The sequence below is a fragment of the Pinus tabuliformis genome, chromosome 9 (genome assembly GCF_031772625.1).
Source record: "Pinus tabuliformis cultivar Carrire ecotype Pingquan chromosome 9, CPIR1, whole genome shotgun sequence".
NCBI classification, from domain to species: Eukaryota; Viridiplantae; Streptophyta; class Pinopsida; order Pinales; family Pinaceae; genus Pinus; species Pinus tabuliformis.
In genome coordinates, this window is record NC_142307.1 from 1,000,758,980 (window position 1) to 1,000,770,451 (window position 11,472).

Consider the following 11,472-nt stretch of genomic DNA (forward strand, 5'->3'; position numbering starts at 1 on the left):
TCATCAACCTAAACCAAATTTGAATGTGTCAAACCGTTTAAATTACATTGCAGAAAATAAATAGTCATAGTAGATCTTATACAGAGAATTTGTAATTAAGGCAACAACCGTGCTGTCGGTTGTGAACCATTAAACTATATTCTGGGCCGAGGATCCTCAAACCAGAGATTAAGGCTGATTTTCTTCCAAACATTCATAGGGGCGGTAGCTTCAGGAAGCCCTAGGATACTGCAAGCAAGTTCCGGTTGTACAATAACTCATTTCACTATCAAACCCTCTGCTGGAAGAGGAATAACCAGACATGTTCCACAGTAATAAAGCCTATAGAGCTTCAAAGGAAATCGCAAGACAAGCCTTAGGCTGAGCTCGCCAACCTGAGTGAGAGAAGTTGTTCCAGCACTTCCGGAGTTCTTGACAGCCAACAACACCAACCCCACTTGGAGTTTGTTGGGGTTTGTTGTTGGCCTGCAAAAACAACCCATGAAAACAAGTAAAAACTTGGTTTCAAATTAAACATTATAACTCGGAAGATAAGAGCTTCCATGGTGAGATTACCCGAGTTCTGCCGTGATGAAATAACCGGGAAGAAACAAGGTTCCGTGATACCAGGCCAGAGCCTTGGAAACAAGTTCAGTGGATCCTGTGGAGGGTAGCTGAAGCAAGCAAGAACAGTTCTCATTCATATCATTGCTCTATGAAATAACTTTGTTCGCTTCAGCTTCCCAGTGCCGGCTCATTCCAAACCCTGCGACGGTTGCGGTGATGTGAGCTTATCATGAACAGTTACAACCATTCAACTACCTTCCCTTAATCGAACGACTAACAATACTCTAATCGTCTAACACATAATCTAACGGCACACAGGGATGACAAGTAGATTTTAGGGAATTTCATTTCAAAGGGAAACGCCTTATGGCATAACAAGTACCATACCCTAGTACATGAAAAAATCTAATGGAAACATTGCAATCCCCCCAACCTGAAATCCTGAAAAAAAATGATAACTCTATTATATTTTGAGTGAGATCTAAAATTCTACTTTCTCCATACGAAATCCAATGAGGTCAGACCCACTATTTCATGGTAATGTTAAAAGTTTAAGTAAATGGTTTAAAATGAAAGATAAAGTAGAATGTTAGTTTTACTTTAAGAATTTAACATTACCATGAACTGCATATCGACACTAGGGCCAAATTCTTGTTTCCAATCTTCAACAGCTCCCTCTATAACTCTTGAATTGGCAGGAAGAAAATTTTATTTTAGGGAGTGAATTTCGGGAGCACCCTCTCGGGGTTATTCCTAATGCGCTCCCACCAAGAGCATGCTTCGGGAGCAAGTTCGCGACCCTGGTCAAGAGGCATTCTACAACCCATTATGAGGGAGATTTGTAATTCCTTTCGTGCTCAACCTAAATTTGACATGTGTCCTTTAGATATATATATATATATATATATATATATATATATATATATATATATATATATATAACATAATGTCAGATATAATAAAAAATAAAAGGTTAATCTTAAATAAAAGTATTATAAAACATCAATAATCTCACCAGGTTTTTTGTGGATGTTAAAAAAATCTTATATTTTCACATTTGAGTATGAAAAAATATATTTTTTTTATACCTTTAAGGATATTTCAACATTCTACAACCCAGTATGAGAAAGATGTGTAATTCCTTCCTTGCTCAGCCTACAGTGGTTCACATGTTTCTTTTTTAAAAATAAAATATTGTTGAAATAAAAAAAAAAATGTCAACCATACGAAAACATAAAAGACAAATGAGAATATACATGTTTGACTAGTTTTAATTAACTTGTCCTGACGATGAACCACACTGGTTGGTTCGAAACGCGTCGACAAAAGATTGATTATGTGATTTTTGCCGAAGATTTTCTAACAATGTTATGGATCACAGAAGTCTAAATTCCTTAGTATTATAGAACTTTAATAATCTCACTCAATAAGTTGTGGTAAGAATATTCCACTCTCATTCACAGTTAAAATAGTTAAATTTTCATTACATAATTTTATATCAAATTCATCCCTAATTAAAGGTATAAAAAAAAATATCTTATATTTTCACTTTTGAATGGGAGGAAGATGCATTATAAGATTTTGAAAACATTTCAATATAATAAATCAATTGTGAATATTCAAATGTTAAACAATATATTTGAATATCAATTTCATATTCATATAGTTATTAGAATTATATGAACATAACAACATAACAACTAATTGTAAGGAAGTTATCCTGTCATTCGACTATATTCAAATTTGCAATATACATTTAAATGAGTATTTTATATCAACATATACATGTATTATCTTTATATTTATTGAGTTAACATTTTTTAAAATTATATCTAATTGTTGGGTCAGCAGGAGTGGGAGGGGTCACCCTTTACTAGGACGATCAAAGAGTGCTACAATTTCCTGGGGACTAGGCATTTCATCAAACAATTAGGCTAATTTTTTGGCTTTATGGAGAGGACTAGAATTAGCCTTAGCCAAAGGAATTAGGAAATTGTTGGTTTTAAGGTGATTCAATACTTGCAATAAAGAAAGTAAACAAGTTAAGGAGTGAGGGAGAAAATGTGAAAACCATAATACTTCAAAGATAGCTTTACAACTGAAAAAAATTGAAGAGATTGAATTACACTACATATACCGGAAATTAAATTCAGAAGCAGACAAGCTAGCTAACAAAGGAGCAATCCTAAAATAGGGTGTTATGGCGATGGATCACAAATCATATTTTTCCATTTATCTTTATGAATTAAAAAATATCCTTAGTTAAAAGCAGTGGCCGTTTCAGTCATCAAATTGGTAGATTAAAAATTAAAGAAATCATTCGGGAGTTCTCCAACATTCCTTTTTCCGGAACTCCTGGCAAAGGATAGCTTCCCAAAAGACATTGGTGCTTAATTGAGTATGGAGGGTATGTGTACTACAATCACCTTGATAACCGACTCAAAATCCAAAATAGGTTTAGATTCGCTAGATGACAAAGGAGAGGATAAACGTGGAGATTGTATGAGCATGACCGACATTCTCCATTAATAGCATGGATTAGAGAAACAAGGTCTCACACACTGGGATTAAATGCAATCAAACTCATATTAGCTAGTGAAATTCATCCTTTGCTAGGAATGGATCACCATCACAATGCATTGATTTGGGAAGATTTGGTAATAAAATTAATTTACTGGTGATGTCGCCGCTAGAGACAAGTGTCTAAGTATATAATGTATGCACCTATGAGCTCGATGCTAGTTTTATGGAATTTGAATAACAATCTTTTAGGGATTTTAAGTTGCAGTTGGTTGGAAATGGCAACTATGGAGGCACATTTGAGCGAACAGGATGAGGAGTGTCTAAGTCTATCGATAGACAACCTAACAAAGGTGGTGGTTTCATTGGTGGAGTTGATGAATAGGAAAAGTGAAATGAGATAGAAAGAGAAGGAGGAAAATCTGGAATTGATGGAGAAAAAATGTGATTGGTTGCAAAAGAAATTAGATAAGAAGTTGGAAATTATTGAGGAAGATATTGTAGTGCTAAAGCTTAGAGTGAATGAAATGGAAACACTCCCTAACTAGGAGATTATGAATAGGGCGGAGGATTTGGAATTTTGCAAAGACCAACCTGAGCAGGGAGAAAGGGTGCATAATGCAACAAAGGAAAAAATGAACACAACATCAAAGGTTGAGCCATCAGGAGAAAGTTAAATTTTCAGATATGGATAATGTTCTACAAATATGTTTTGTATCTACAAGTATTTTGTAAATATTGTGGTAGATATCAGTGTAGAATTGGAGTTAGAAGATTTCAAAGATGTAACAAAATACTATTATGGATGTATTGGAAAAGTGAAGCCTTTAAAAACTCTGAAATGTGTAAAAGATTCTAATTTTATAACCATTCCCTCTTTTAATATAATATGATAAAGGTTTCATTTAAAAATTTAAATCTAATTGTTTAATTTTAATTCAATCATTAAAAAATTATATTTTCAAAATAATATTATTAATTTTTATGATTAATAAATTATAAAATTATAAAATAATCGTTTTATATATAGAATTTTAAATTATGTTTGAGCTTCATATAAAAGGATTAATTTATTTTAACTCATCAAAATAAAAAGGTTAAATAAATTCAAATTTTCAATTTAAGATATAAACATATTTTTTAAATTTGATCATTTGATATGATATTTTATGTTTATAATATTTAAAGAATATTATTTTTAACATTTCAAAATCAAGAACCTAAAGTTAAAAAAAAATCCTAATAAATAGTAGTAAACCCTATTACCACAACAAATATCAACCATCATCATGAGGATGCTCTCATGGAACATAAGAGGCTCAATAGCAAAGGAAAACACAAATATCTATGAGAACGAATTAAATAGGAAACACTAGCTACTGTAATTTTGCAGGAAACAAAACTAGGCGAAGAAAAATTGAAGTATATAGCAGGATTGCGTTGGAAAGGATCTCATACAATGTCAATAGATGTAATAGGTAATGCAGGAGGTCTAGCAGTTTGGTGGAATCCAAATGAGGTTACCTTCCACAATTGGATGGCCATTGAAAGAAAACTCACATGTAGTTTCAAATACGTGGGTACAAGTGAGAATATTTTCTTAACAAGAACTTATGGTCCATCTTGTAGACAAGAACAAATATATTTCGTAAATCAATTGTGATCATTAAAACAAATCATAGGAAGCTTCTTATGTGTGGCTGAAGGAGATTTCAACCTTATTAGATCCCTTCGCAAAAAAATAAAGTGGGAAACATAGGTTAGATCAAGCCTCAACATCTTCTGATGAGTACATAGAAGAGCTACATCTCGTAGATGTTCCTATAAATAATGGTATCTATACCTGGAATAATAGGAGAGGGTTGTGGGGGGGGGGGGGGGGGGGGGGAGTGGAAATCAAATAGCAATTCGTTTGGATTGTTTTATTTTATTGAAGGAATTTATACAAAAAGGATATATTTGTGAGAGCTTCGATCTTTTCACGCATGGGATCAGATCGCTCGCCTTTACATTTACAAATAGATTTAAAAGAAGCTTTGAATAACCATTCATTTTGTTTTGAAAGTTTTTGGTTACAATCGAAAGATTTTGTGCAAGTATTGCATAAATAGTGGCTAGAAATGCACACTTTTCAGCTCAAACTAAAAGTTTTGAAGCACATAATAAAGGTTTGGAATAGGCAGATGTTTGGTAATATATTTGAAGATAAAATAGTTTTGGAAAGGAAAATGTTAGATATCCAACAACATATCATATTGGAAGGTAGATCATCTAAACTTCTGGAAGCGGAGCCTGTGACTCTTCAACACGTCGAAATTAAAAGGAAATGGGAAGAGATACTCTGGAAACAAAAGTACATAATACAATGGCTCAAAGAAGTTGAAAGACATTCAAATTTTTTTCATAATGCTATGATTCAATGGCAACACCATAACTGGATTTTCTCCCTCATTGGTCAGGATGGGGAGAGGAAAATTCAACATCAAGAGAGAGAGAAGGAATTGTTCAACTATTACAAGGATCTATACATGGAGGAAAATTCCCCACGGTCGCAATCCATAATATAATATTGTCAAACATACCATCTCTTATCACAAAGGAACAAAATCAGGGATCAATGAGACGAATCTCTTATGGAGAGGTAGAATTTTCGGTAACGAATCTGCCAAAAAATAAGGCACCTGATCCTGATTGATTCACATCCGAGTTTTTCCAAGCATGTTGGGGATTTTTAGGGAAGTAAATTCACGCCTTAGCAGAGGATTCGAGAAGGATTGGGTCTTTTCATCCCATGTTAAATGCCACTTTCCTAACACTTGTACCAAAAACATAACAATAGGAGAATCGAGATGGTTTTAGGTGGATCACCTTATGTAATGTGATATATAAAATTATTTCATCAGTAATAGTGAATCAATTGAAACCAATTCTTCCTTTTCTTATATCCCCTACCCAAACAGGTTTTGTATAGGGGAGGCAAATATTAGATGGTATTATTGTTTTGCAAGAAGTGATACATTCATTATGACTGAAGAAATTCCCAAGTATGATTATTAATATAGATTTGTCCAAGGCATATTATATAATAAGTTGGACATACTTATATCATATTCTATGAGCTTATGGATTTTTAGAATAGTGGATTTCGTCTATAGGATCTTTAGTCACATTTGTGTTTTTCTCTATCTCGATTAATGGTTCACCTGCCTATATGTTCCAGCCAACCAGAGGCCTGGGACAAGTTGATCCACTATTTCACTTTCACTTCATTTTAGTGATGGAGGGTCTTGGTTGCACGTTCAATAAAGCATGAGAAGTAGGCCACATCTGTGGTCTATGCCTCTATGGAAATGACTTACCAATCTCTCATCAAAAATTCATTGATGATGTTATATTGTTTCGGTTTCCCACATCACAAGAGGTGAAGAGAATGGATAAACTCCTAAAGCTCTTTATGGACACATTGTTGGAGGTACTACACACCTAGGACCTTCATTACTGGCACATGCGAACACTTAGTTAGAGCATGGGACTACATGCAAGATCCTTTCTGCATGATTTACTCCTTGATTTTCTCCTCCTTTCAGTCTGCGACTGGCTAGTTCTTCTGCATGATTTACTCCCTCATTTTCTTCTCCTTTCACTCTGCAACTAGCTAGTTCTTCTGCATGATTTACTCCCTAATCTGCTCCTCCTTTCACTCCGCAACTGGCTAGTTCTCTCTAGAACTTGTTGTAGGTGTTGAGTCCTATCATTGATCACCACTATAGTGCATTACCTTGGGATCTTCACCTAGTAATGCTATATCATGAGCATTGTAACCTATTTTATAAATCAATCATTCTTTTTGTTCTTTTGATTCTTTTAGTGTTTTTGCTTTGCAAAGCTATGTGTTCAAACTTTACTAGCTAGATTCATCTGTGAAAGTTTTCTAACACATTTACATGGTATCAGAGCCTACAAGTTGCTAGATAAAAGGCACACCAGTACTTTATTTTGCAGGTATTACAGCTTGGAGATCGAAGATCGACAGAAAAATGGAATTTCCCAAAGCATCGATACTAACATCGTACAACTATCACAAATGGAAGGACCAAATGGCTCGATACCTTCGTCAGAAAGGGTTGTACAAGATTACCATGGCTGCAAAAGTGGAACCCACTTCAGCCATAGAGAAATCCAAGTACCTCAACCGGATGGATGAGGCCCACGGATCCATATGCATGTGCATCTCCCCATAGTTGCAGTTTCATCTATCTGCCTGCAATACTCCCAATGAGATTTGGAAAAAGGTTGAAGAACTCTACGGGAAATAGGATGAGATGAAAGGACATCTACTCGAAGTGGATTTTCTCTCATTGGATCCATGGAACTATCACAGAATTCAAGACTTCTTCACCAAATATAATAATCTATTGCTACAACTCAAGGGTTGTGAAATTGACAAATCCAAGGAGGAGAGTCACCAATTTCTCTCTGTTATGTCAAATCTCGGACCAGAATACTCCGTCTTTGTGTGTACATTTCATTCAGTAAGGCTCGCAACAGGTAAATCCTACACTATGACTTATCTCAAAGAGTTCATGGAGTCCCTCACTTTTGAGCAAGATAAACTCATTGGCATGGGGAAAATCAAACCTCCAAAAGCGCATGTAGTTGTTGTGCATGATGGCAGCCACAATAAAAATCACAGATCTGATTCAAATTAAAAAAATCAGCAGCAAAAAGACAAGGGAAAAGTGCATTCCCATCCAAAGAAGGAAGAGTACACCAAGCCCTTCAATGACTCCTCCAACTCCAGAAATGAGAAAGGGAAGAAAGGAGACAAATGCACCTACTGTCACCGAGGATTCCATCCAGAATCCTCCTGCATGAAGAAACAAATTGACCAAATGGCAGAAATCCTTCAGAAGCACAACCTTGGGGACCACATCCCTTAAGGCGCCAAGAAGAAAGTTGAGGATCCGCCACAAGGGAAAGGTAACAATTTTCATGCTTTAGTTGCAATTAACTCTTCCCCTAATGCATGGATTATAGATTCTGGTGCATCACATCATATGGTTACCGCAAAGGAATTCTATTCCTCTTTTGATGCATGCAAAGGACCTCCCATCCTCATGGGAGATGACTCACCTAGTGAGGTCACCGGAAAAGGTAGAGTGGAACTTTTACACGAAAGCTTTGAAGATGTGCTTCATGTTCCAAAACTTTCAGTAAACCTTCTTTCAGTTTATCAGATCACTCATTCTGGCACTGGAAAGAGAGTGGAATTCACTCCAGATGCAGTGAACATATATGACCTACATAGCAGCTCCAAAATTGCAACTGGTGAGGTAAACAATGGAGCTAGACTATATACATTTTTTGAATTTATTGAATTTGAATCCTCCTTATTGCTTACACATGTTGATGATAGTAGTAGGCTTTGGCACGAGAGGTTTGGTCACTTAAATTACAGGTATATGCAGCAGCTAAGCAAGCATGAGATGGTGGAAGGCTTGCCAAATATCAGTTTCTCCAAAGGAGTTTGTGAAGGGTGTGTCCTTGGCAAACATCCTAGAGAAAAGTTTGACACTTACAAGACTCATAGAGCATCCTCTCCTCTAGATCTGATCCATAGTGATCTCATGGGGCCTTTTCCTCATCCTTCGATCAAAAAAGCAAGTTATGTGCTTACATTTATTGATGATTCTCACGGTATACTTGGGTGTATCTTCTCAGGGCCAAATCTGAAGTTTTTGCGCATCTTGAAGATTTCAAAGCACTAGTTCAGACATAATCAGAGAGAAATATCAAAACCATCTGTACAGACAATGGGGGGGAATATGTTAACACAACACTTCAGAACCTTTACCTTGAGTCCGGCATACAGTTGGAGCACACAGTTCCATACACTCCAGAGTAGAACGAAGTTGCTGAGAGAAAGAACCGATCTCTCAAAGAGATGGCTTCCTGCATGTTGCATGCTAAGTCACTACCTCATAAGCTATGGGCTGAAGCACTTAATTGTGCTAACTACATCTAGAACAGATCCCCTCATAGGTCTGTCAAGGATCAGACCCCCTTTGAGGCTTGGAGTGGCATTAAACCAGAGGTCACCCACTTCTGTGTTTTCATCTCTCAAACATGGGCCAAGATCCCCTCTTAAAAGAGGAAAGCTCTTGATCCACAGAGCATTGAGTGCATCTTTGTTGGATACCCTGATGGTGTGAAGGGATACGGACTCCTGATTTCCTCTACACACAAGCTCATCATTGAGCGAAGTGTCAAATTTGAGGAAAGTCTCTCGCATGCACCTCAATTGCCGCATGCAGACACCTTTTATCTACCTCATGTCTGAGATTATGACTCAGTACACTCAGATGCAGATACAGAGCATGCAGATGCTGAGGTAGAGTATGCAGATGCAAAGGCAGAGTCTTCAGATACAAATCCAGTGCATGCATAAGATGATCCACATCCAAGCCCAAATCGGGCTTCCAACAGTGAATCAACTTCCCTTATCATAAATCAGAGAACAAGGAGCTTAAGTGAGATATATGCACAAGACCACCCAGCGGCTAGAAATGGTCTTGTGGGGGATAATTTTGATCCGTGAAGGACTAGCTCAGAGTTTATTGAGCCTCCTCTTGCCCTCACTACCACTGAACCAATGCCATCCTGGCATTGTCATTTGGTTCAGTCTTCTGATCTGCAGTCTTATGCTGAGGCTGTTGGGCATCCCTCTTGGGAGTCGCCATGGAGGAGGAGTATGACTCCCTCCTCGAGAACGAGACCTTAGATCTAGTCCCCCTTCCTTCAGGAAGGAAACTTGTCCGATGGAAATGGGTCTACAGGACCAAGAGTGCTGCAGATGGGCAAATCACTAGACAGAAAGCCAGGTTAGTAGCCAAAGGCTTCCAACAAGTGCATGGCATTGATTATGATGAGACCTTTGCTCTAGTAGCAAAGATGGATTCCATATGCCTTGCACTTGCCATTGCGGCTGCCCAGGGGTGGGAAGTACATCAGATGGATGTGAAGAATGCCTTTCTTCACGGAGACCTATCTAAGGAGATCTACATGGAGCAGCCACATGGTTTCATTTAGGATTCATCTTTGGTTTGCAGACTGAAGAAGTCTCTCTACGACCTTAAGCAGGCCCCGAGAGCTTGGTATGCGAAGATGGATTCTTTTCTCTTATCACAAAACTTCGAAAGATGTAAGTCTAATCCTAATGTTTACATGCTCAGGACACATGATTCTCTTCTTATCTTAGTTTTGTATGTGGATGATCTCCTAATCACCGGCAGCTCGGCTTCAGCCATTGCTGCAGTCAAGAGGGCCTTGCATGATAGGTTCTTGATGACAGACATGGGTGCATTACACTTCTTTCTTGGTCTTGAGATCAGCCAGGATGCCACAGGCACCAAACTCTCTCAAGCTAAGTATGCACGGGATCTCCTCGAGAGATTGCACATGACTGACTGCAAGCCAGCACCGACTCCTTTTCTGTCTGGGGTCTGCCTTAAGGATGGAGGTGACATTCCATTAGTTGACAATACTCTCTACCGACAGCTAGTGGGGAGCTTATTGTACTTCACCCACTCCAGACCAGATCTCTCATATGCAGTAGGGGCAGTTTCGAGATACATGTAGGAGCCGCATGAGCTAGACTGGAATGCTACCAAGCGCATCCTCCGATATGTGTAGGGCAACATCACCTTCAAAATTCACTATGTAGCAGGCACTACATTGAATCTCCTTGGCTTCACAGATTCTGATTGGGCAGGCGACAACATTAATCGCAAGTCCACCTCCAGATATTCACTCAGTCTAGGGTCTGACCCTATTTGTTGGTCGAGCAAGAAGCAGGCTGCTATTGCTCTCTCTTCAGCTGACGTTGAGTACAGAGGAGTAGTCAACATCACCATTCAGGCTCTGTGGCTACAACACTTCCTCACTGAGTTGGGCATCCAGTTCCCCCAACCCACTGTCATCTAGTGTGACAACCAGAGCACTCTCAAATTTTGTAGGGATCCAGTACAACGACAGCGGACCAAGCACATAGAGATCCATATGCACTATATCAGAGACTTAGTACATGATTGGGTCATTGATTTGCAGTTACGTCCTTCAATAGAACAAATTGCAGACATCTTCACCAAGACATTCACTGAGCAGAAGTTTCACTCTCTGCGCGATTGTCTTGGAGTGAAGGACACAATTGCTTAGCAACTGTCTTTTCTTCCTCTTTTCTTTTGATTACATTGTATTTTGAGGGGGGGGTTTCCCACGAGGTTTTCCCTCTTTCCTCAATTTTAGTACAAGTTGCACTGTATTTTGGGTGACCTGTCACTTAGTTTCTAGGACCCATTTTCAATTTTTCCCTATAGTGGTGTTCAGGGGGGGTGTTGGAGGTACTAC

At 38.0% G+C, this 11,472-nt stretch overlaps 1 protein-coding gene across 1 annotated transcript; it reads right to left on the reverse strand.

Annotated features, from left to right (window-relative positions):
- LOC149152100 (uncharacterized) lies at positions 1–922 on the reverse strand. The gene is made up of 2 exons (XM_089440835.1): positions 556–922; positions 1–465 (listed from the first exon to the last, which is right to left on the reverse strand). The coding sequence occupies exons 1-2, from the start codon at positions 681–683 to the stop codon at positions 258–260; spliced, it is 336 nt and encodes a 111-aa protein (XP_089296961.1). The 5' UTR covers positions 684–922; the 3' UTR covers positions 1–257.
- Positions 923–11,472: the final 10,550 nt, after the last annotated feature.